At 46.9% G+C, this 27,570-nt stretch overlaps 1 protein-coding gene across 1 annotated transcript in view; it reads left to right on the top strand.

Moving 5' to 3' along the window:
• The window catches only part of LOC149458357 (enoyl-CoA delta isomerase 2-like), a 70,784-nt gene that overhangs the window by 21,209 nt on the left and 22,005 nt on the right, over positions 1-27,570 (top strand). The window contains exons 4-5 of the mRNA XM_089682208.1: positions 9,383-9,452; positions 26,567-26,669. Coding sequence (XP_089538334.1) covers positions 9,383-9,452; positions 26,567-26,669 — 173 coding nt within the window. The remainder of the gene's footprint in view (positions 1-9,382; positions 9,453-26,566; positions 26,670-27,570) is intronic.

Raw genomic sequence — 27,570 nt, forward strand, 5'->3', positions numbered from 1 at the left:
TATTCCATCATGAAATAAAGATTAGTTTTTTAATTATGTAGAATAAGGCTGTATATGTTTAATTGTTTTGGTAAATAAATTCCATGAATCCATTCACAATGTCATGCTCTTCCAGAGGTTTTATTAGATTATTGGGCAATTTCTCTGCCTACAAGATATTATCACAGATGCTTGGTTTACTTTTGCAGTTATCAAAACTGAATTTGACTCAGCGGAGATCACATGCCTCTTCTTCACAGCAAAAATGTTATAACATGAACAGAGTTAAGAAAAAGACCTTAATCCTAACTTCTACAAACCTATGAATACAGAATCAACCCCTTCACTGCTAAGTTTCAAGAAGTTCAGTGAATAGAATAGAAACTATATTTTTCTGATTGTTTGGAGTGGAATAGATCTGCACAAGAAGAAAGTGAAACTAAGTGTGAGGAGGAAGGGGCTGACAGTCTAAGTTTCTTAAAATATATATATTTTGTTTAGCCAAATTAGTTACCAAACATGGATGTTTGTTTAAGCAAATAACATATGCTGGAATGTTATTGTTTCAGTTGAATAAATCTATTTTAATTGTTATTATTAAGGTAATGATTATTTTTCTCCTTCCTAAGTACAACAGAAAAGTTGTCCAAATATGAATGATTAACCTATTAAACTGGGGATAAAAAAACTAATATGAAAAGTTGTTATTCTAAAAATCTTCATCTACAGTACTTGCATATTAAAGTTATACCAGCAAGAATTAGTCTATGTAGAAAACTAGGATTTAAATCAAGCCTTACTGACTAGTGATTTAAATTGTGATTTAAATCGTGATTTAAATCAGTTTGATTTAAATCAAATCCACCCTGGTTCCTTGAGACTTGAAAGTTATTTCAAGAGTTCCTCTGTTTTGAAAAGGTTGAGAAAGGATGCTCTAGAATCTAGAGCAGCAATGGGCAAACTACGGCCCGGCGGACCTTTTAATCCGGCCCGCGGAGCTAGGCTCCTCTCACAGTCCGCCCTGAAGACCGGTGTAGCATGAAAATCTGTCTCCTATGAGGATCTGTCCCCCTCGACGTATCTGCGCATGTGTCGGAGATCGCCGATCGGCTGCTAATGCCTGAAACTGGCACATGCGCAGATACGTCGAGGGGGACAGATCCTCATAGGAGACAGATTTTCATGCTACACCGGAACGGCGCGGGAACACGGCGAGAGGAACGCGCGGAGCAAAGGTAAGTGAATTGACACAGGGGGGACTTGGGGACTTAATATGGGGGATGAATTACTATGGGGGATGAATTACTATGGGGGATGAATTACTATATGGGGGATGAATTACTATATGGGGGATGAATTACTATATGGGATGAATTACTATGGGGGATGAATTACTATGGGGGATGAATTACTATGGGGAATGAATTACTATATGGGGGATGAATTACTATGGGGGTTGAATTACTATATGGGGGATGAATTAATATGGGGATGAATTACTATAGGGGGGATGAATTACTATGGGGGATGAATTACTATATGGGGGATGAATTAATATGGGGGATGAATTAATATGGGGGATGAATTAATATGGGGGATGAAGTAATATGGGGGATGAATTATTATGGGGAATCAATTACTATATAGGGGATGAATTACTATGGGGGATGAATTACTATAGGGGGACTGAATTACTATAGGGGGGATGAATTACTCTAGGGGGGATGAATTACTCTAGGGGGGATGAATTACTATATGGGGGATGAATTACTATATGGGGGATGAATTACTATAGGGGGGATGAATTACTATATGGGGATGAATTACTATGGGGGATGAATTACTATAGGGGGGATGAATTACTATAGGGGGGATGAATTACTATAGGGGAGATGAATTACTATAGGGGGGATGAATTACTATATGGGGGATGAATTACTATATGGGGGATGAATTAATATGGGGAATTAATTACTATATGGGGGATGAATTACTATAGGGGGGATGAATTACTATACGGGGGATGAATTACTATGGGGAATGAATTACTATATGGGGGATGAATTACTATGGGGGATGAATTACTATATGGGGGATGAATTACTATATGGGGGATGAATTACTATATGGGGGATGAATTACTATAGGGGGGATGAATTACTATGGGGGATGAATTACTATGGGGGGTGAATTACTATATGGGGGATGAATTAATATGGGGAATGAATTACTATATAGGGGATGAATTACTATGGGGGATGAATTACTATAGGGGGACTGAATTACTATAGGGGGGATGAATTACTCTAGGGGGGATGAATTACTCTAGGGGGGATGAATTACTATGGGGGATGAATTACTATATGGGGAATTAATTACTATAGGGGGGATGAATTACTATAGGGGGGATGAATTACTATATGGGGATGAATTACTATGGGGGATGAATTACTATAGGGGGGATGAATTACTATATGGGAGATGAATTACTATAGGGGGGATGAATTACTATATGGGGGATGAATTACTATATGGGGGATGAATTAATATGGGGAATTAATTACTATATGGGGGATGAATTACTATAGGGGGGATGAATTACTATACAGGGGAAGAATTACTATAGGGGGGATGAATTACTATATGGGGAATGAATTACTATATGGGGGATGAATTACTATGCTTACTATGGGGGAATATTACTATACTTACTATGGATGACACATACACATCATTCATCTACTCTTGGTCCGGCCCCCGGGTCCAATATATGAACCCATTGCGGCCCTCAAGTCAAAAAGTTTGCCCACCCCTGATCTAGACCCTGCATCTGCACTGTTCTGTACTGTGTCTGTCTCAGATACAGACCAGACAGCAAATCCGTCCTAATTAACACCATTGCCCTGAAGACCAGTGTAGCATGAAAATCTGTCTCCTATGAGGATCTGTCCCCCTCGACTTATCTGCGCTTGTGCCGGAGATCGCCGATCGGCTGCTAATGCCTGAAACTGGCACATGCGCAGATACGTCGAGGGGGACAGATCCTCATAGGAGACAGATTTTCATGCTACACCGGAACGGCGCGGGAACACGGCGAGAGGAACGCGCGGAGCAAAGGTAAGTGAATTGACACAGGGGGGACTTGGGGACTTAATATGGGGGATGAATTAATATGGGGGATGAATTACTATGGGGGATGAATTACTATATGGGGGATGAATTACTATATGGGGGATGAATTACTATATGGGGGATGAATTACTATATGGGATGAATTACTATGGGGGATGAATTACTATGGGGAATGAATTACTATATGGGGGATGAATTACTATGGGGGTTGAATTACTATATGGGGGATGAATTAATATGGGGATGAATTACTATAGGGGGGATGAATTACTATGGGGGATGAATTACTATATGGGGGATGAATTAATATGGGGGATGAATTAATATGGGGGATGAATTAATATGGGGAATCAATTACTATATAGGGGATGAATTACTATGGGGGATGAATTACTATAGGGGGACTGAATTACTATAGGGGGAATGAATTACTATAGGGGGGATGAATTACTCTAGGGGGGATGAATTACTATATGGGGGATGAATTACTATATGGGGGATGAATTACTATAGGGGGGATGAATTACTATATGGGGAATGAATTACTATATGGGGATGAATTACTATGGGGGATGAATTACTATAGGGGGGATGAATTACTATAGGGGGGATGAATTACTATAGGGGAGATGAATTACTATAGGGGGGATGAATTACTATATGGGGGATGAATTACTATATGGGGGATGAATTAATATGGGGAATTAATTACTATATGGGGGATGAATTACTATAGGGGGGATGAATTACTATACGGGGGATGAATTACTATGGGGAATGAATTACTATATGGGGGATGAATTACTATGGGGGATGAATTACTATATGGGGGATGAATTACTATATGGGGGATGAATTACTATGGGGGATGAATTACTATGGGGGGTGAATTACTATATGGGGGATGAATTAATATGGGGAATGAATTACTATATAGGGGATGAATTACTATGGGGGATGAATTACTATAGGGGGACTGAATTACTATAGGGGGGATGAATTACTCTAGGGGGGATGAATTACTCTAGGGGGGATGAATTACTATGGGGGATGAATTACTATATGGGGAATTAATTACTATAGGGGGGATGAATTACTATAGGGGGGATGAATTACTATATGGGGATGAATTACTATGGGGGATGAATTACTATAGGGGGGATGAATTACTATATGGGAGATGAATTACTATAGGGGGGATGAATTACTATATGGGGGATGAATTACTATATGGGGGATGAATTAATATGGGGAATTAATTACTATATGGGGGATGAATTACTATAGGGGGGATGAATTACTATACAGGGGAAGAATTACTATAGGGGGGATGAATTACTATATGGGGAATGAATTACTATATGGGGGATGAATTACTATAGGGGGGATGAATTACTATGCTTACTATGGGGGAATATTACTATACTTACTATGGATGACACATACACATCATTCATCTACTCTTGGTCCGGCCCCCGGGTCCAATATATGAACCCATTGCGGCCCTCAAGTCAAAAAGTTTGCCCACCCCTGATCTAGACCCTGCATCTGCACTGTTCTGTACTGTGTCTGTCTCAGATACAGACCAGACAGCAAATCCGTCCTAATTAACACCATTTGTGCCCCTCTTGTTAATTAGGAGCTGCATTATGCTTGCACAATGCACAACACTTTATTCTCCATGTGTGTATACAATGCTCAGCATAAATGAGTGCACCCCAAAAAATTTTTGTCAGAAAACCGTTACTTTCCTTTCAGAATCAACATTTTCTGTGGGACATTATATTTCAAAGTACTCCCACATATGCGGGTCATTGATTGCAATCAGGATTTGTTAATTTGCACACACAAAAAAGTATTTTTCCTAACAAATAATTCAAGACCATGCTGCAAAAATGAATACACCCCAATGAAAGTCTTAGGCGCAAAGCTAAATTTTAGACGACAAAATCCTAATTAACAAGAATTAATCTACAGGTGAGTCTAATTATTCATTAAACAGGTGTCCAGTAGACAGGTTATTATAAAAGAGCGTTACTTAACAAAGAAAACCCCTTCCCATGTCTTGCTGGCAGCAATGGCACCACATGGAAGAGTTATGTCACAAGGCCTGAGAAAGAAAATCATTTATTTACACGGGAAAGGTGGAGGCTACAAGAAAATCAACAAAGCTTTACTTACAGTCATGGCCGAAATTGTTGGCACCCTTGATATTTCTCCAGGAAATCATGTATTTCTCACGAAACGTATTGCATTAACACATGTTTTGCTATACACATGTTTATTCCCTTTGTGTGTATTGAGACAAAACAAAAAAAGGGAGGAAAGAAAGCAAATTCGACATAATGTCACACAAACCTCCAAAAATGGGCTGGACAAAAGTATTGGCACCCTTTCACAACTGCGGATAAATAAGAATGTTACAAGCATGTGATGCTCCTGTAAACTCACCTGGGGCAAGTAACAGGTGTGGGCAATATAGAAATCACACCTGAAAGCAGATAAAAAGGAGAGACGTTCACTTAACCTTTGCATTGTGTGTCTGTCTGTGCCACACTAAGCATGGACAACAGAAAGAGGAGACGAGAACTGTCTGAGGACCTGAGAACCAAAATTGTGGCAAAATATCAACAATCTCAAGGTTACAAGTCCATCTCCAGAGAACTAGATTTGCCTTTGTCCACAGTGCGCAACATTATCAAGAAGTTTGCAACCCATGGCACTGTAGCTAATCTCCCTGGTCGTGGACGGATGAGGAAAATTGATGAAAGATTGCAACGCAGAATAGTCCGGATGGTGGATAAGCAGCCCCAAACATGTTCCAAAGACATTCAAGCTGTCCTGCAGGCTCAGGGAGCATCAGTGTCAGCGCGAACTATCCGTCGACATTTAAATGAAATGAAACGCTATGGCAGGAGACCCAGGAGGACCCCACTGCTGACACAGAGACATAAAAAAGCAAGACTACAGTTTGCCAAAATGTACTTGAGTAAGCCAAAAGCCTTCTGGGAAAACGTCTTGTGGACAGATGAGACCAAGATAGAGCTTTTCGGTAAAGCACATCATTCTACTGTTTACCGAAAACGGAATGAGGCCTACAAAGAACAAAACACAGTACCTACGGTAAAATATGGTGGAGGTTCAATGATGTTTTGGGGTTGTTTTGCTGCCTCTGGCACTGGGTGCCTTGACTGTGTGCAAGGCATCATGAAATCTGAGGATTACCAAAGGATTTTGGGTCGCACTGTAGGGCCCAGTGTCAGAAAGCTGGGTTTGCGTCCAAGATCCTGGGTCTTCCAGCAGGACAATGACCCCAAACATACGTCAAAAAGCACTCAGAAATGGATGGCAAAGAAGCGCTGGAGAGTTCTGAAGTGGCCAGCAATGAGCCCAGATCTAAATCCCATTGAACACCTGTGGAGAGATCTTAAAATTGCTGTTGGGAAAAGGTGTCCTTCCAATAAGAGAGACCTGGAGCTGTTTGCAAAGGAAGAGTGGTCCAAAATTCCGGGTGAGAGGTGTCAGAAGCTTATTGATGGTTATAGGAAGCGACTGATTTCAGTTATGTTTTCCAAAGGGTGTGCAACCAAATATTAAGTTAAGGGTGCCAATACTTTTGTCCAGCCCATTTTTGGGGTTTTGTGTGACATTATGTCATATTTGCTTTTCTGCCTCTGTTTTATATTTGTTCCAATACATACAAAGGGAATAAACATGTGTATAGCAAAACATGTGTTAATGCAATACCTTTTTTGTGTGAAATACTTGATTTTCAGGAAAAATATCAAGGGTGCCAACAATTTCGGCCATGACTGTATAAGTCATAATACTGTAGCAGAAGTGATACAAAAATTTAACAAAGATGGAACTGCTACCATCTCACAGAGACGTCCAGGCCATCTGTTGAAGTTAACACCTTGACAGGAGTGTCTTCTGATGAGAAGGGTTGAAGAAAATTGCTATGCAAGTTCACTGCAGTTAGCTAAAGAAGTAGAAAGCCAAACTGGGGTGATTGTTTCCCGTGACACAATACGGTGTACACTGCAGAGGAATGGCATGCATGGGTGTCATCCACGAAAGGAAGCCTCTCCTAAAGCCCATGCACAAAAAGCCAGCATAGAATTTGCCCATGCTGGAAAAAAAGACTACTACTGGGACTCTGTACTCTGGAGTGATGAGACCAAGATAAATGTTTTTGGAACTGATGGCTTCAAAACTGTATGGAGTCGTAAAGGTGAGGAGTACAAAGAAAAATGCATGGTTCCTACAGTGAAACATGGTGGTGGCAGTGTCCTTCTGTTTGGCTGCTTGAGTGCTGCTGATGTCGAGGAGCTGCATTTCATTGATGGTTTCAAGAATTCACAGATGTACTGCTCTATATTGAAAGAGATGATGCTACCATCATCCATCACTCCGTGTCCTTGGTCGTCGTGCACTTTTCCAAAATCACAATAATCCAAAACACACATTTAAAGCCACTGTTTCATTTCTGAAGAACAGGGTGAAAGTGATTTGATGGCCAAGTATATCTCCTGATCTGAACCCAATCAAACACCTATGGGTAATTCTGAAGAGACAAGTTGAGCATCACTCTCCACTCATCCAGGCTCTAAAAGAGGTTGTTCCTGAAGAATAGAAAAAGATAGATGTTGCAATATGTTGCCAACTTATTCATTCTAAGTGTAGAAGACTTGGTGCTGTCCTTACAAATCATGGAGGTCATACAAAATACTAGATGTAGTCATTTTTGTTGTGGGGTATATTCATTTTTGCATCAACTAATTTGAGTAAAACTGAAGATTTTGTAATCTAAGTTATATTATTAACCTTACTTTCATGTAACGAGCTAAACAAATGTTCTATAAAACTCAGTTTTGTCAAAATTTTAGAACTTTTTCTTGTGTTCATTGAGATATTGATTAAAATCTTACTTTTCAGAGGTGGTGTACTCATTTATGCTGAGCACTGTGTATATACACACTATATTGCCCAAATTATTGGGACACCTGCTTTTACACACACATGAACTTTAATGGCATTCCAGTCTTAGTCTGTAGGGTTTAATATTAAGTTGGCCCGCCCTTTGCAGCTATAACAGCTTCAACTCTTATAGGAAGACTGTCCACAAGGTTAGGAGTGTGTCTATGGGAATATTTGACCATTCCTCCAGAAGCGCATTTGTGAGGTCAGGCACTGATATCGGACGAGAAGGTCTTGCTCACAATCTCCGCTCTAATTCATCCCAAAGGTGTTCTATCAGGTTGAGGTCAGGACTCTGTGCAAGCAGTCAAGTTTCTCCACCCCAAACTCACTCATCCGTGTATTTATGGACCTTGCTTTGTGCACTGGTGTGCAGTCATGTTGGAACAGGAAGGGGCCATCCCGAACTGTTCCCACCAAGTTGGTAGCATGAATTTATCCAAAATGTCTTGGTATGCTGATGATATAGGAGTTATCTTCACTGGAACTAAGGGGTCAATCCCAATCCCTGAGAAATAACCCCCGCCCCCCTGCCCTCTCCACCAAACTTTACACTTGGCACCATGCAGTCAGGCAAGTACCATTCTCCTGACAACAACCAAACCCAGACACGTCCATCAGATTGCCAGAGAGAGAAGCATGATTCATCACTCCAGAGAACACATCTCCACTGCTCTAGAGTCCAGTGGCAGCGTGCTTTACACCACCACATCTGACACTTTGCATTGCACTTGGTGATGTAAGGCTTGGATGCAGCTGCCTGTCCATGGAAACCCATTCCAGATTAGCACAACAACAGTGAGTAGAGCTTCATGAAGGCCACAGGAAGTTTGTAGGTGTTTAGCTATTGACTCTGCAGACAGTTGGCAACTTTTGCGCACTGTGCGCTTCAGCACGCGATGAACTCTCTCTGTCATTTTAAAAGTTGCTGTTGTTTCCAGTTGCTTCCACTTTGTTATAATACCACTAACAGTTGACTGTGGAATATTTAGTAGCAAAGAAATTATTCCAAGGATGGACTTACTGCACAAGTGGCAACCTATCACGATACCACACTTGAATACACTGAGCTCTTGAGAGCGACAAATGTCTGTAGAAGCAGTTTGCATGCCTAGGTGCTTGATTTTATACACCTGAATCCAATGATTTGGAGGGGTGTCCCAAAACTTTGGCAATAGAGTGTGTGTATGTATGTATATGTGTTGTATTTTTTTATGTGTAAAATTAATTGGCACTACAAAATAATCTTTTCGTTCCAATTTTGTAAATGTTTTTTTGATTTTTATTGCAGTCCTATAAAGAAATTTCTGATGCTCTAGAAGAAGCTGGAAATGATGATTCAGTTCTCACTGTGTTTACAGGTACTGAGAGTTACCCTGTAGTTTATCTTCCCTAGGTCTAGTTTGGTGATATTTGCTATGAGTTGTATTATATCTTCTCTAACAAGTGTATTTTATCTGTTTTCACCTTTTTTTATACAGTATGTTCTTGCATACTTCTGAAATGAAAAGTTTAGGTGCACTTTTATTTAGCCCAAATACAGTACCTTTCCCAAGCCTTGGGAATAATGTTTCAATACTTTGGCATATCGTGCTTCTGATGCTTTTAAATATAGTCCTTGATCATTCACAGCTACTGTTGCCTTTTCTTCACTTCAAGTCTGTGGACATTGCTTTCTGTATTTATTTCAAAATGTTTCCCAAGAAAAGTGACACAGTGAAACTGCTCTTAGGATCCTGAGGGTTACAATGCAAAGCACAAGTCACCAGTGGCTCACTTCTGCTTTGTTTGCTTGAATTTCACTAAAATGAATCTTGTAAAATGTTTGGAAGTTGGCAATCACTTTAGAGGTTTGCTCTACTATAATCATCACCACAATGTTCTCAGTCCTGCTGGGGATTCTGTGAAAGCACACTGACCATGGGGCTTGCTTGGCACTGTTGCCATTCACAGAATACCTTGTATTTATTTTAATGAATAAGAGGCATTCTCTGACTGGATGAGATGGAGAGGCAGGGCAGTGATGTCTTGATCTCTACCTCGTACAATCAGAGAACGCTTGAAATTTATGTGTGTAGTATTGAATGAACCCTGTTCACCCTCCAGGGCTCTAAGTTAATGCTATAAATGGCTGATCAGCAGCCATAAGTAAGTTAATGGGTCATAACTAGAGATGAGCGAAGTATTCAAAAATTCGATTCGACTGATTCGGCGAATTCGTGGAAAAATTTAGATTCGAGTCGAATATATTCGCTGTGAATTTAACTTAAAAAAGGGTGTTTCTAGGCTTCAGAGAGACTTAATATTAGTGCAGAACACTGTACCTTTAATTTAAATGCCCTTGGAGTCTGCTGGGGAAGAGAAATAATACTGTCAGTCAGTATGACATGCAGATGAGTGCCGTCGATCTTAGAATCACCGCACACTTCACTCATTTGGGCAGTCACGGGGCCAAAACCAGAGTGTGGAGCCACAGTGTGGCGGTGGAGGCAGCAGCAATGGGAGGCCATACAGCACCCTATGACAAAAATGGAAACCACCAGCAGTGTGAGGAGACCTGAAAGTGGCACATGGCAGAGTGTGGCGATAGAGACAGCAGCAATGGGAGGCCGTACAGGGACCCATGACACACTCTGGACCTGGCAGCAGCATGAGGAGGCGGTACAGGGGCCCATGACAGATTACGGGCCTGGCAGCAGCATGAGGAGTCGGTACGGGGGCCCATGGCAGATTACGGGCCTGGCAGCAGCAATGGGAGGCCGTACAGGGACCCATGACACACTCTGGACCTGGCAGCAGCATGGGGAGGCGGTACAGGGGCCCATGACAGATTACGGGCCTGGCAGCAGCATGAGGAGTCGGTACGGGGGCCCATGACACACTCTGGACCTGGCAGCAGCATGAGGAGGCGGTACAGGGGCGCATGACAGATTACGAGCCTGGCAGCAGCAACTTGGACAGGAGGACGTTCAGCTTCTGCACCGTCGGGTGCGTGCTCGCAAACTGTTGTCTCTTGGAAACGGATTCCAAGAAAGACTGCTGACGGAATCCGTGAAGAGGAGTAGCAGGAGAAGGAGCATCTGAACGAGCGGAATATGCCAACAAGCGACAACAGGGGCCCATGACAGATTACGGGCCTGGCAGCAGCATGAGGAGGCGGTACGGGGGCCCATGGCAGATTAGGGGCCTGGCAGCAGCTATGGGAGGCCCGTAATCTGCCAGCACCCTATGACAAAAAATGGAACCCACCAGCAGTGTGAGGAGACCTGAAAGTGGCACATGGCAGAGTGTGGCGATGGAGACAGCAGCAATGGGAGGCCGTACAGGGACCCATGAGAGACTCTGGACCTGGCAGCAGCATGAGGAGGCGGTATAGGGGCCCATGGCAGATTAGGGGCCTGGCAGCAGCTATGGGTGGCCCGTAATCTGCCAGCACCCTATGACAAAAAATGAAACACACCAGCAGTGTGAGGAGACCTGAAAGTGGCACATGGCAGAGTGTGGCGATGAAGACAGCAGCAATGGGAGGCCGTACAGGGACCCATGAGAGACTCTGGACTTGGCAGCAGCATGAGGAGGCGGTATAGGGGCCCATGGCAGATTAGGGGCCTGGCAGCAGCTATGGGAGGCCCGTAATCTGCCAGCACCCTATGACAAAAAATGGAACACACCAGCAGTGTGAGGAGACCTGAAAGTGGCACATGTTTGGGGTATGATTCATGGCGGATTTAGTCAGTTGTGTCAGGAACTGGTGGTTTGAAATCCAGACTAATCCACGCCTGATTCATTTTCACAAACGTGAGTCTCTCCACACTTTGGGTGGACAGTCGTGTCCTCCGCGGAGTTGCAATACCTCCTGCCGCACTAAACACGCGCTCCGATGCCACGCTACTGGCCGGGCATGACAGCCTTTCAAGGGCAAATTCAGCTAGTTGGGGCCAAAGGTCAAGTTTCGTTGCCCAGTAGTCAAGGGGATTGTCTACCTCGGTTGGCAGGGTGCTGTCCAAGTAGGCCTAAGCCTGTTGTTTGAGGTCCTGCTCCAGGTCCACCTGATGCTGCTGCTGCTGCGGCTGGTTAGTAGTTTCCTCACTGCGCTGGTGAAGAAAGCTACTCATCATCGACTGCAGACTGAGGCAGCCGCTGCTGGTGGAGCTGCCACTGCTCCTACCACCCCACCCCTCCCCTGCTGCCATGGCAGCGGAACGCGAGCGCACAGGGCCCACAGTGTCTGAGGATGGACGTTGGCGCAGACAGGCAGAGACCAGCTGACTACATAGGTGGTTTTTATAGTACGTTATTTTGGCCTCCCTCTCAGCAGGTGTGAAAAAGGCCACCATTTTTGAACGGTAGCGAGGGTCCAACAAGGTGGACAGCCAAAAGTCATCCCTCTGTCTGATGGTTATTATTCGGCTGTCGCTACGCAAGCAAGCGAGCATGCTATGGGCCATTTGTGCCAAGGAATGCGAGGGACTCCCTGCCTCCATCTCCACAGCATACTGCCACGGTGCGTCTGGGTCCTCTGTCTCCTCTTCCTCCTCCTCTACCAGATGCTCCTGCTCCTCCACTCCTGTCCGCTGAGTGGAAAAACCACCCATTTCACTCAATAATTCCTGAGCACCAATGTCCTCCTCTACCTCCTCCTCTTCTTCCTGTCCTGCCCCCACAGGGGTCATGTGGCGTTGAGATCTGTGCGCCACGTCTACCGCACCCTGACCAGCCATTGTTAACAGCATTTGTTCCAGGACGTGCAACAGAGGAATGACGTCGTTCATCCCATAGTCCTGCCGACTCACGAATAGCGTGGCCTCCTCAAAGGGCCTGAGCAAGCGCAGGTGTCACGCATGAGCTGCCAATGGCTGACATCTAAGTTACACAGGGAGTACCTTTATCCGCTTTTAACATCAGGAAATCTGTGATGGCCTTTTGCTGTTCGTAAAGGCGGTCTAACATATGTAGGGTTGAATTCCACCTTGTTGCAACGTCACAGCATGAGGAGTCGGTATAGGGGCCCATGGCAGATTAGGGGCCTGGCAGCAGCTATGGGAGGCCCGTAATCTGCCAGCACCCTATGACAAAAAATGGAACACACCAGCAGTGTGAGGAGACCTGAAAGTGGCACATGGCAGAGTGTGGCGATGGAGACAGCAGCAATGGGAGGCCGTACAGGGACCCATGAGAGACTCTGGACCTGGCAGCAGCATGAGGAGGCGGTATATAGGGGCCTATGGCAGATTAGGGGCCTGGCAGCAGCTATAGGAGGCCCGTAATCTGCCAGCACCCTATGTCAAAAAATTCAACACACCAGCAGTGTGTGAGGAGACCTGAAAGTGGCACATGGCAGAGTGTGGCGATGGAGACAGCAGCAATGGGAGGCCGTACAGGGACCCATGACAGACTCTGGACTTGGCAGCAGCATGAGGAGGCGGTATATAGGGGCCTATGGCAGATTAGGGGCCTGGCAGCAGCTATAGGAGGCCCGTAATCTGCCAGCACCCTATGTCAAAAAATTCAACACACCAGCAGTGTGAGGAGACCTGAAAGTGGCACATGGCAGAGTGTGGCGATGGAGACAGCAGCAATGGGAGGCCGTACAGGGACCCATGAGAGACTCTGGACCTGGCAGCAGCATGAGGAGGCGGTATAGGGGCCCATGGCAGATTAGGGGCCTGGCAGCAGCTATGGGTGGCCCGTAATCTGCCAGCACCCTATGACAAAAAATGGAACACACCAGCAGTGTGAGGAGACCTGAAAGTGGCACATGGCAGAGTGTGGCGATGGAGACAGCAGCAATGGGAGGCCGTACAGGGACCCATGACAGACTCTGGACTTGGCAGCAGCATGAGGAGGCGGTATATAGGGGCCTATGGCAGATTAGGGGCCTGGCAGCAGCTATAGGAGGCCCGTAATCTGCCAGCACCCTATGTCAAAAAATTCAACACACCAGCAGTGTGTGAGGAGACCTGAAAGTGGCACATGGCAGAGTGTGGCGATGGAGACAGCAGCAATGGGAGGCCGTACAGGGACCCATGACAGACTCTGGACTTGGCAGCAGCATGAGGAGGCGGTATATAGGGGCCTATGGCAGATTAGGGGCCTGGCAGCAGCTATAGGAGGCCCGTAATCTGCCAGCACCCTATGTCAAAAAATTCAACACACCAGCAGTGTGAGGAGACCTGAAAGTGGCACATGGCAGAGTGTGGCGATGGAGACAGCAGCAATGGGAGGCCGTACAGGGACCCATGACAGACTCTGGACTTGGCAGCAGCATGAGGAGGCGGTATATAGGGGCCTATGGCAGATTAGGGGCCTGGCAGCAGCTATAGGAGGCCCGTAATCTGCCAGCACCCTATGTCAAAAAATTCAACACACCAGCAGTGTGAGGAGACCTGAAAGTGGCACATGGCAGAGTGTGGCGATGGAGACAGCAGCAATGGGAGGCCGTACAGGGACCCATGACAGACTCTGGACTTGGCAGCAGCATGAGGAGGCGGTATATAGGGGCCCATGGCAGATTAGGGGCCTGGCAGCAGCTATAGGAGGCCCGTAATCTGCCAGCACCCTATGTCAAAAAATTCAACACACCAGCAGTGTGAGGAGACCTGAAAGTGGCACATGGCAGAGTGTGGCGATGGAGACAGCAGCAATGGGAGGCCGTACAGGGACCCATGACAGACTCTGGACTTGGCAGCAGCATGAGGAGGCGGTATATAGGGGCCTATGGCAGATTAAGGGCCTGGCAGCAGCTATAGGAGGCCCGTAATCTGCCAGCACCCTATGTCAAAAAATTCAACACACCAGCAGTGTGTGAGGAGACCTGAAAGTGGCACATGGCAGAGTGTGGCGATGGAGACAGCAGCAATGGGAGGCCGTACAGGGACCCATGACAGACTCTGGACTTGGCAGCAGCATGAGGAGGCGGTATATAGGGGCCTATGGCAGATTAGGGGCCTGGCAGCAGCTATGGGAGGCCCGTAATCTGCCAGCACCCTATGTCAAAAAATTCAACACACCAGCAGTGTGAGGAGACCTGAAAGTGGCACATGGCAGAGTGTGGCGATGGAGACAGCAGCAATGGGAGGCCGTACAGGGACCCATGACAGACTCTAGACTTGGCAGCAGCATGAGGAGGCGGTATATAGAGGCCTATGGCAGATTAGGGGCCTGGCAGCAGCTATAGGAGGCCCGTAATCTGCCAGCACCCTATGTCAAAAAATTCAACACACCAGCAGTGTGTGAGGAGACCTGAAAGTGGCACATGGCAGAGTGTGGCGATGGAGACAGCAGCAATGGGAGGCCGTACAGGGACCCATGACAGACTCTGGACTTGGCAGCAGCATGAGGAGGCGGTATATAGGGGCCTATGACAGATTAGGGGCCTGGCAGCAGCTATAGGAGGCCCGTAATCTGCCAGCACCCTATGTCAAAAAATTGAACACACCAGCAGTGTGTGAGGAGACCTGAAAGTGGCACATGGCAGAGTGTGGCGATGGAGACAGCAGCAATGGGAGGCCGTACAGGGACCCATGACAGACTCTGGACTTGGCAGCAGCATGAGGAGGCGGTATATAGGGGCCTATGGCAGATTAGGGGCCTGGCAGCAGCTATAGGAGGCCCGTAATCTGCCAGCACCCTATGTCAAAAAATTCAACACACCAGCAGTGTGTGAGGAGACCTGAAAGTGGCACATGGCAGAGTGTGGCGATGGAGACAGCAGCAATGGGAGGCCGTACAGGGACCCATGACAGACTCTGGACTTGGCAGCAGCATGAGGAGGCGGTATATAGGGGCCTATGGCAGATTAGGGGCCTGGCAGCAGCTATAGGAGGCCCGTAATCTGCCAGCACCCTATGTCAAAAAATTCAACACACCAGCAGTGTGTGAGGAGACCTGAAAGTGGCACATGGCAGAGTGTGGCGATGGAGACAGCAGCAATGAGAGGCCGTACAGGGACCCATGACAGACTCTGGACTTGGCAGCAGCATGAGGAGGCGGTATATAGGGGCCTATGGCAGATTAGGGGCCTGGCAGCAGCTATAGGAGGCCCGTAATCTGCCAGCACCCTATGTCAAAAAATTCAACACACCAGCAGTGTGAGGAGACCTGAAAGTGGCACATGGCAGAGTGTGGCGATGGAGACAGCAGCAATGGGAGGCCGTACAGGGACCCATGACAGACTCTGGACTTGGCAGCAGCATGAGGAGGCGGTATATAGGGGCCCATGGCAGATTAGGGGCCTGGCAGCAGCTATGGGAGGCCCGTAATCTGCCAGCACCCTATGTCAAAAAATTGAACACACCAGCAGTGTGTGAGGAGACCTGAAAGTGGCACATGGCAGAGTGTGGCGATGGAGACAGCAGCAATGGGAGGCCGTACAGGGACCCATGACAGACTCTGGACTTGGCAGCAGCATGAGGAGGCGGTATATAGGGGCCCATGGCAGATTAGGGGCCTGGCAGCAGCTATGGGAGGCCCGTAATCTGCCAGCACCCTATGACAAAAAATGGAACACACCAGCAGTGTGTGAGGAGACCTGAAAGTGGCACATGTTTGAGGCATGATTCATGGCGGATTTAGTCAGTTGTGTCAGGAACTGGTGGTTTGAAATCCTGACTAATCCACGCCTGATTCATTTTCACAAACGTGAGTCTCTCCACACTTTGGGTGGACAGTCGTGTCCTCTGCGGAGTTACAATACCTCCTGCCGCACTAAACACGCGCTCCGATGCCACGCTACTGGCCGGGCATGACAGCCTTTCAAGGGCAAATTCAGCTAGTTGGGGCCAAAGGTCAAGTTTCGTTGCCCAGTAGTCAAGGGGATTGTCTACCTCGGTTGGCAGGGTGCTGTCCAAGTAGGCCCAAGCCTGTTGTTTGAGGTCCTGCTCCAGGTCCACCTGATGCTGCTGCTGCTGCGGCTGGTTAGTAGTTTCCTCACTCCGCTGGTGAAGAAAGCTACTCATCATCGACTGCAGACTGAGGCAGCCGCTGCTGGTGGAGCTGCCACTGCTCCTACCACCCCACCCCTCCCATGCTGCCATGGCAGCGGAACGCGAGCGCACAGGGCCCACAGTGTCTGAGGATGGACGTTGGCGCAGAAAGGCAGAGACCAACTGACTACATAGGTGGTTTTTATAGTACTTTATTTTGGCCTCCCTCTCAGCAGGTGTGAAAAAGGCCACCATTTTTGAACGGTAGCGAGGGTCCAACAAGGTGGACAGCCAAAAGTCATCCCTCTGTCTGATGGTTATTATTCGGCTGTCGCTACGCAAGCAAGCGAGCATGCTATGGGCCATTTGTGCCAAGAAATGCGAGGGACTCCCTGCCTCCATCTCCACAGCATACTGCCACGGTGCGTCTGGGTCCTCTGTCTCCTCCTCCTCCTCCTCTACCAGATGCTCCTGCTCCTCCACTCCTGTCCACTGAGTGGAAAAACCACCCATTTCACTCAATAATTCCTGAGCACAAATGTCCTCCTCTACCTCCTCCTCTTCTTCCTGTCCTGCCCCCACAGGGGTCATGTGGCGTTGAGATCTGTGCGCCACGTCTACCGCACCCTGACCAGCCATTGTTAACAGCATTTGTTCCAGGACGTGCAACAGAGGAATGACGTCGTTCATCCCATAGTCCTGCCGACTCACGAATAGCGTGGCCTCCTCAAAGGGCCTGAGCAAGCGGCAGGTGTCACGCATGAGCTGCCAATGGCTGACATCAAAGTTACACAGGGGAGTACCTTTATCCGCTTGTAACATCAGGAAATCGGTGATGGCCTTTCGCTGTTCGTAAAGGCGGTCTAACATGTGTAGGGTTGAATTCCACCTTGTTGCAACGTCGCAGATCAGGCGATGCTGTGCAATTCCGTTCTGCCGCTGCAGCTCAAGGAGGGTGTGCTTTGCGGTGTAGGAATGGCTGAAATGCATGCAAAGTTTACGTGACATTTTAAGGATGTCTTGCAGTGGGATGGTGGATTTTAGGAACCGCTTGACAACCAGATTGAACACGTGAGCCATGCATGGCGCATGGCACAACCTTCCTTGACGCAGAGCAGACAACATGTTCTTTCCGTTGTCGGTCAACATGGTTCCGATTTTCAGTTTGCGCGGAGACAGCCATCTGTCGATTTCTCTGTTCATTACACTCAGAAGTTCCTCCCCTGTGTGACTACGTTCGCCAAGGCATACCAGGTGCAGCACAGCGTGACACCGTTGCGCCCTGCACATGTGATATGCCGGTCGGGTAATGGGACTTGGCACGGGGGTGGCGGCTGAGGACACGGTGGAAGAAGAGGTGGTAGAGGCGGACATCTTTGCCGGACCAAGGACGTGCAAACGTGGAGGCAAAAGCGGCGTGACCTGTCCAAGTTGCTGGTGCGGCTGTGACGGCACCACGTTCACCCAGTGGGCCGTAAATGACATGTACTGTCCCTGACCGTAGTTACAGCTCCACACGTCGGCGCTGCCGTGCACTTTGGCAGAGACCGACATGCTCAAAGACTGGCCCACCATCTCTTCTACATGTGAATGCAGGGCTGGCACTGCCTTTTTGGCGAAGAAATGACGGCTTGGCACTCTCCACCGCGGCGCGGCACAAGCCATCATTTCTCGGAAAGGTGCTGAGTCCACCACTTGGAAAGGGAGGGACTGCAGCACCAGCAACTTGGACAGGAGGACGTTCAGCTTTTGCACCGTCGGGTGCGTGCTCACAAACTGTTGTCTCTTGGAAACGGATTCCAAGAAAGACTGCTGACGGAATCCGTGAAGAGGAGTAGCAGGAGAAGGAGCATCTGAACGAGCAGAAGATGCCAACGAGCGACAACTCCCCTCAGCAGAGGTGTTGGAGCCTTGACTGGCTGATGGAGGGCGATTGACGTCAGGTGACGGAGCAAGTAACGGAGCGGGTGATGGAGCGGGGGCTGGGGCGGGCAGAACCGCCGTATCTTTATCACGGTTTTCCCAGGCCACCAAATGGCGACGGTGCATATGCTGCCGCAACGCTGTAGTCCCAACATGGGCCCCCTGGCCACGCTTGACTTTCTGGCCACATAGTCGACATACGGCTATGTTTACTTCCTCGGGCGGCTTGACAAAAAATTGCCACACCGCCGAGTAGGAAACTTTGCCCCCGATACTCCTCACTGGCTGACTGCTGCTTCCTCCGTGCACACCGGCACCACTACTGGCCGTGGTGGTAGGCTGCAGTGGAGCTGGTGCTCTACTCCGTGGCCGTTTGGCTCCACTGACACTGCTGCGACCCTGCTGCTGTCTCCTGGGCAACCCACCGACTGTTTTGCTTGCTGCCAAGCTGCCACCCTCTTCTCCTGATGATGCGGAAGAAATTGCCTGATGACGACGAGGCTGCCAAGTGCGATCAACCTCCTCATCATCAAGTAGGGTCTCTGCCTCACTACTAGCCCCCTCGGCTGCGTCTGGGTCAGGAGACAGACCTGTCTCTAGACCGGCTACCGAGCCACTCTCCTCGCCACTACTTCTTCGCCTGGCTGCTGAAAAGGCGGATGTCTCCCCCCGTTCCTGACCGCCCTCTGTTAGCTCTTCCTCACTGTACAGTGGGGCTGAGCCCACAGCATGCGATACTTCGCTTGGTGAGGGAACACCAAAGGACAGGGGCAGGTAGAGGACACGTGATTTCAGTGGGCTTGGTCCCGGGCCATGCCAACTAACGGTTGTGTCTGACGTACCCACCGACCGTTGGCTGTAGGTGTCAGAGGTGACCTGGGAAGAGGAAGACGACCGAGCCAACCAATCGACGACGGCAGGGTTGTCGGTGGAGACACGACCGCTGGATGACACCGGGAGCACTGGCCTCTGGCTGCGAATAGTGCTGCCTCGACCCCTTCCTCTGCTGCCACGTCTGCTCGCTCCTAAAACATTGCCTCCTCTGCCACTCCTCTGCATGTTGTCTGACATACTCTTTAATTCAACGATTCTGTGTCCCTGAGTAACAATTCTGTGTCCCTGAGTAACAATTCTGTGTCTGTCCCTGAGTAACAATTCTGTGGCCCTAAGTAACGGTTCTGTGGCCCTCAGTAACAATTCTGTGTCCCTCAGTAACAATTCTGTGTCTGTCCCTGAGTAACAATTATGTGGCCCTAAGTAACGGTTCTGTGGCCCTCAGTAACAATTCTGTGTCCCTGATTAACGTTTATGTGGCCCTAAGTAACGGTTCTGTGGCCCTCAGTAACAATTCTGTGTCCCTGAGTAACAATTCTGTGTCTGTCCGAGTAACAATTCTGTGGCCCTAAGTAACAGTTCTGTGGCCCTCAGTAACAATTCTGTGTCCCTGAGTAACCTTTCTGTGGCCCTAAGTAACAGTTCTGTGGCCCTCAGTAACAATTCTGTGTCCCTGAGTAACAATTCTGTGGCCCTAAGTAACGGTTCTGTGGCCCTCAGTAACAATTCTGTGTCCCTGAGTAACAATTCTGTGGCCCTAAGTAACGGTTCTGTGGCCCTCAGTAACAATTCTGTGTCCCTGAGTAACAATTCTGTGTCTGTCCGAGTAACAATTCTGTGGCCCTAAGTAACAGTTCTGTGGCCCTCAGTAACAATTCAGTGTCCCTGAGTAACAATTCTGTGGCCCTAAGTAACAGTTCTGTGGCCCTCAGTAACAATTCTGTGTCCCTGAGTAACAATTCTGTGGCCCTAAGTAACAGTTCTGTGGCCCTCAGTAACAATTCTGTGTCCCTGAGTAACAATTCTGTGGCCCTAAGTAACGGTTCTGTGGCCCTCAGTAACAATTCTGTGTCCCTGAGTAACAATTCTGTGTCTGTCCGAGTAACAATTCTGTTTCCCTAAGTAACAAATCTGTGGCCCTAAGTAACGGTTCTGTGGCCCTCAGTAACAATTCTGTGTCCCTAAGTAACAATTCTGTGGCCCTAAATAACGGTTCTGTGGCCCTCAGTAACAATTCTGTGTCCCTAAGTAACAATTCTGTGGCCCTAAGTAACGGTTCTGTGGCCCTCAGTAACAATTCTGTGTCCCTCAGTAACAATTCTGTGTCCCTCAGTAACAATTCTGTGTCTGTCCCTGATTAACGTTTACGTGGCCCTAAGTAACGGTTCTGTGGCCCTCATTAACAATTCTGTGTCCCTGATTAACGTTTCTGTGGCCCTAAGTAACGGTTCTGTGGCCCTCAGTAACAATTCTGTGTCCCTCAAGAAACAATTCTGTGTCTGTCCGTGAGTAACAATTCTGTGGCCCTAAGTAACGGTTCTGTGGCCCTCAGTAACAATTCTGTGTCCCTGATTAACGTTTATGTGGCCCTAAGTAACGGTTCTGTGGCCCTCAGTAACAATTCTGTGTCCCTGATTAACGTTTCTGTGGCCCTAAGTAACGGTTCTGTGGCCCTCAGTAACAATTCTGTGTCCCTCAGTAACAATTCTGTGTCTGTTCCTGAGTAACAATTCTGTGGCCCTAAGTAACGGTTCTCTGGCCCTCAGTAACAATTCTGTGTCCCTGATTAACTTTTATGTGGCCCTAAGTAACGGTTCTGTGGCCCTCAGTAACAATTCTGTGTCCCTGATTAACGTTTCTGTGGCCCTCAGTAACAATTCTGTGTCCCTCAGTAACAATTCTGTGTCTGTCCCTGAGTAACAATTCTGTGGCCCTAAGTAACGGTTCTGTGGCCCTCAGTAACAATTCTGTGTCCCTGAGTAACAATTCTGTGGCCCTAAGTAACGGTTCTGTGGCCCTCAGTAACAATTCTGTGTCCCTGAGTAACAATTCTGTGGCCCTAAGTAACGGTTGTGGCCCTCAGTAACAATTCTGTGTCCCTCAGTAACAATTCTGTGTCTGTCCCTGAGTAACAATTATGTGGCCCTAAGTAACGGTTATGTGGCCCTCAGTAACAATTCTGTGTCCCTGAGTAACGTTTCTGTGGCCCTAAGTAACGGTTCTGTGGCCCTCAGTAACAATTCTGTGTCCCTGAGTAACAATTCTGTGTCTGTCCCTGAGTAACAATTCTGTGGCCCTAAGTAACGGTTCTGTGGCCCTCAGTAACAATTCTGTGTCCCTGAGTAACGTTTCTGTGGCCCTAAGTAACAATTCTGTGGCCCTCAGTAACAATTCTGTGTCTGTCCCTGAGTAACAATTCTGTGGCCCTAACTAACGTTTCTGTGGCCCTAAGTAACAGTTCTGTGGCCCTCAGTAACAATTCTGTGTCCCTGAGTAACGTTTCTGTGGCCCTAAGTAACAATTCTGTGGCCCTCAGTAACAATTCTGTGTCTGTCCCTGAGTAACAATTCTGTGGCCCTAACTAACGTTTCTGTGGCCCTAAGTAACAATTCTCTGGCACTCAGTAACAATTCTGTCTGTCCCTGAGTAACAATTCTGTGGCCCTAACTAACGTTTCTGTGGCCCTAAGTAACAATTCTCTGGCACTCAGTAACAATTCTGTCTGTCCCTGAGTAACAATTCTGTGGCCCTAAGTAACAATTCTGTGGCCCTCAGTAACAATTCTGTGTCTGTCCCTGAGTAACAATTCTGTGGCCCTAACTAACGTTTCTGTGGCCCTAAGTAACAGTTCTGTGGCCCTCAGTAACAATTCTGTGTCTGTCCCTGAGTAACAATTCTGTGGCCCTAACTAACGTTTCTGTGGCCCTCAGTAACAGTTCTGTGGCCCTCAGTAACAATTCTGTGTCTGTCCCTGAGTAACAATTCTGTGGCCCTAACTAACGTTTCTGTGGCCCTAAGTAACAATTCTCTGGCACTCAGTAACAATTCTGTCTGTCCCTGAGTAACAATTCTGTGGCCCTAATAACGTTTCTGTGGCCCTAAGTAACAGTTCTGTGGCCCTCAGTAACAATTCTGTGTCTGTCCCTGAGTAACAATTCTGTGGCCCTAACTAACGTTTCTGTGGCCCTAAGTAACAATTCTCTGGCACTCAGTAACAATTCTGTCTGTCCCTGAGTAACAATTCTGTGGCCCTAATAACGTTTCTGTGGCCCTAAGTAACAGTTCTGTGGCCCTCAGTAACAATTCTGTGTCTGTCCCTGAGTAACAATTCTGTGGCCCTAACTAACGTTTCTGTGGCCCTAAGTAACAATTCTCTGGCACTCAGTAACAATTCTGTCTGTCCCTGAGTAACAATTCTGTGGCCCTAATAACGTTTCTGTGGCCCTAAGTAACAGTTCTGTGGCCCTCAGTAACAATTCTGTGTCTGTCCCTGAGTAACAATTCTGTGGCCCTAATAACGTTTCTGTGGCCCTAAGTAACAGTTCTGTTGCCCTCAGTAACAATTCTGTCTGTCCCTGAGTAACAATTCTGTGGCCCTAACTAGCGTTTCTTTGGCCCTAAGTAACGATTCTGTGGCCCTCATTAACAATTCTGTGTCCCTGAGTAATGCTTCTCTGTCCCTAAATAACGTTTCTCTGTCCCCAAGTAACGTTTCTGTGGCCCTAACTCTGTCCCTAATACAGCCAGGTCTGCCTCTCTTGAATGACTGGAGGCAAATGAAGAATTCTAAAATGGCCGCTATTTATAGCTCGACCATTACACAGTGCTGGCTGCCTGGCTGCTGATTGGCTAATGCGATCACATGTCATTAAGGAATGCATTATGGGTCAGCCCGCCTTGTCTGCGCGCCTTCCCAGACATCCCCGCTCCGTCGCCGCACATGTCCGCCGCCATTTTAGGAAAAATTTCGATTCGCGCGTCCGAAGTAGGCTATTTTTCGGATTCGACTCGAATTCCACTTCGCCTACTTCGATTCGCTCATCTCTAGTCATAACACACTATTGGAAAGAAGTTTAAGCAGCTGCAAGGTTGTATTCACACAACAATGATGTGGGATCAGATTTTGAGTGCATTCACAAAATGTGTATTGCGGTACCGTTCGTTTTCAGTGGCCCCAAACATAGTTGTTTTTTTTCACAAAAGGCTCAAAGCTCAAAAAGGTGAATGAGCTACTTCCCTGTGTTTTGTCGCTCATAGAGCAGCCCACTGAAATAAATGCGCTGCATGTAGAGCAACAACATGCAAGAAAAATGCCCATATGCCGACATCGTGTGAATGGGGCCTTAATGCAGGCAGTAAGCAGGCTTTTATTTAGTGTAGCGCTTCCCACCCCCCAAGGAGACGCTTGTATGTTTTCCCGAGCTTCCCCTTATTCCATCCCACAGCCAGGCACAATGTATTTCTTCAGCCAAATACACAAACACACACACTTCCAATCGTTGTCTTCAATGACCAGTCTAGGGGATGTTTTCTTTTTTTGGGTTTTTTTTGTCCTCATTAGCCTGGGAAGCTGCCCCTACATAAAACTTTGTACAAAAATCTAAGCGGAGTATCCCACAAACTTGGAGGGGGAAAAGGGAAGTAACATATGTACAAACCCATTAGGGCAAATAAATTAGCTGTGCAAAAATAAAGTATCTGCTCTACAAATATTTACACAGGTTCAACATGTTCACAAGTTTCTCTAGCTAGAGCCCTACCAAGTGCAGCTTGGACGTCATTCCAGAACACCCCCTGCGCGTCCCCAGCAGCGTGCACCCGGCGCCGCCAGTGATCGCTATATCTTATGGACACAGCTGATCATGTGATACACTAAACGGCCAATCACAGCAGCCTTTTACCACGTGATCAGCTATGTCCAATGACACAGCAGATCACCGGTAAATACAGTTGTCGGTTATCGGCTGCACTTTCCTCTGTAACAGCGAGAGGAAAATACTGCAGAGAACCGGCAATTGTCAGCAAAGGGATCGGCACTGATGATCAGTGCCCAGCAGTGCCGCTCACCTGTGCCACCCACCTGTGCCCATCAGTGCCACACACCTGTGCCCAGCAGTGCCGTTTATCTATGCAGCATCATCAATGCCAGCTCATCAGTGCTGCCTATAATTGCCACCTATCAGTGCCTCCTATGAATGCCCCTATCAGTGTTGCCTATCCATGCCACCTCATCAGTGCCCATCAGTACTGCCTATCAGTCCCCTTCAGTGCTGCCTCATCAAAGCACATCAGTGAAGGAGAAAAATTACCTGGTTGCAGAATTTTATAATAGAAACAAAGAAAAACTATTTTTTTTTTTTTAATTTTTTGCTCTTTTTTTTTGTTTATAGCGCATTGGCGAGTAAATACCACCAAAATAAAGCTTTATTTATGTGAAAAAAAATTATTAAAATGTCATATAGGTACAGTGTTGCATGGCCGCGCAATTGTCAATCAAAGTGCGACAACACTGAAAGCTGAAATTTGACATGGGCAGGAAGGGGGTAGAAGTACCCAGTAGGCAAGTGGTTAAGCGGCACATACTCTACCAGAATTGTTAACTGTATTCAAGCACTTTGAAGTGGGTAAAATCTGCCCTACAGTTATGATTGCACAATGCATTTTGGCTTTAAGACCATACCAATGGTAAGTGTGGACATTTTTAGGTTTTAATATATTAACAATTGCTAAACCAAACGATGTTTACCTCCTATATTAACCAGTTCCGCACTGCTCTATAGCAGAAATACTGTTATAGGGAGGCACAGGTGTGCAAAATCACGTGTGTGTATATATACATGATTTTGCAATTCAGAGTAGGGGGTGTGCGTGCCCTACCTGCACTGCCATTCGCAGCCTCGGCTGTCAGTCACCGGGTCCCGGCTGGTAATTACTTACCAGCACCCGGTGATCGCCAAGTATCTCCGACGGAGGAGAGACCTGTATGTAAACAATACAGATCTCTTATCTCCCCTGTCGGCTCCTACACACTTCTTTGTATGGCTCTGCCATGCAGAGCCATGCAAAGCCGTGTGCTTAAAGTGAAACACAGACACAGCCCAAATAGTGAAACAGCACACAGTTAACCCTTTTATTGCCCAGATGTTAACCCCTTCCTGCCCAGTGCCATTAGTACAGTGTCAGTGGTTTTTATTAGCACTGATTACTGTATTGGTGTCACTGGGGATGTCAGTGACACCAAGTCAGTTCCCCCCAGTTTCAGAATGCCCTCCGCAGTCCTGCTATAAGTCGCTGATCGCTGCCAGTATATATACCGCCATTTGTAAATGCTATAACGTTCATGTAAACCAATTAGTTTACATGTATTGGGATTTTTTTTTAGCAAAGACATGTAGCAGAATACGTATAATACAATATGCTTTTTAGTATTTTTTTACTTGACATGTTTAACAGCAGAGAGTCAAAAATATTTTTTTTTTTTCTGAAAATTGTTGGTCTTTTTTTTTATTTATAACACAAAAAATAAAAATGCACAGAGAATCAAATCCCACCAAAGAAAGCTCTATTTGTGGGAAAAAAAGGACGTAAATTTCATTTGGGTGCAGCCTTACATGACCGCGCAATTGTCAGTTAAAGTGAAGCAGCGCCGTATCGCAAAAAATGGCCTGGTCAGGAAGGGGATAAATCCTCTGGAGGGGAAGTGGTTAAATATTTGAAATCCTGCATTCCTTTTCTTGGACGCAGTTTTTTAAGTTGGTTTTAAAAATAACTTGCCATTTTATGTGTCTGTGCAGGATATGGTGATTACTTTACTAGTGGCAATGATTTAAATAATGCTCTTAGAAGAAGCAACGGAAACCTGGAGGACATGATAACAGAATCATCGAATGTTGTGAGGTATTGCTTTTTATTTTCCAAATCAGCATGTATATCAAAGATGTGCTCAAATGTCAAACTGTTATCTGCATCATAATGCACAATACAAGACCCTTATTTAATCAGCAAAGAGCAAAATGAAAAACATGAAGGAGCTCTAAAGTTTGAAAACTGAAATCTAACTGGTTGCTATTGGTAACATTACATCACAACATCCTCTGACGTTTTGTGGGGTAGAATCAAATTAACCTGCCAATAGGTTTTTGTTTTACTGGATGATACCCACACATACATGGGCAGAACATCCAATCTTCATGCTATTACTGTCTTTGGTGGAAATCCATCCCAGCCATGACTGGGAGCTGTAAAGCAGAATATTATTATTATTATTATACAGTATATAGCGCCAACAGTTTGCGCAGTGCTTTACAAAATGAAGGTAGACCGTTTCAATACAACTTGGTACAAGTAGAAACAGAGGGCCCGGCTCATTAGAGCTTACAATCTAGGAGGAAGGGTTGAGTGATGCAAAAGGTAATAGCTGTGGGCAGATGAGCTGATGGAGGAAATAAATGGCGGTTTACTAGGTAGAAGCAGGATAGGCTTATTTAACCGCCTCCCGCCCGCCATATAGTGCAATGACGGGCGCAAGGCGGTTCTCTCGTTCTGGGAGAACGTCTTATGACGTCCTCCCACTCTAACCGCACATGCGCGGCTCCCTCGGACACAGCAGATCACCGATCAACAGAAAGAGCCGAAGATGTCGGCTCGGTCATGTGATCAGCTGTGTCCAATCACAGCTGATCGCATGTAAATAGGGAAATGCCGGTTATCGCTGACCGCTCGAGAGGAGAGGAGAGCCGATAATCAGCATCCCTCAGAGGGGACATGTGCACTGATCATCAGGGCACTGATGATCAGT

This window comes from Staurois parvus, unplaced genomic scaffold, assembly GCF_062004578.1.
Source record: "Staurois parvus isolate SC_StPar_1 unplaced genomic scaffold, SC_StPar_1.0 ptg000287l, whole genome shotgun sequence".
Classification (NCBI taxonomy): domain Eukaryota; kingdom Metazoa; phylum Chordata; class Amphibia; order Anura; family Ranidae; genus Staurois; species Staurois parvus.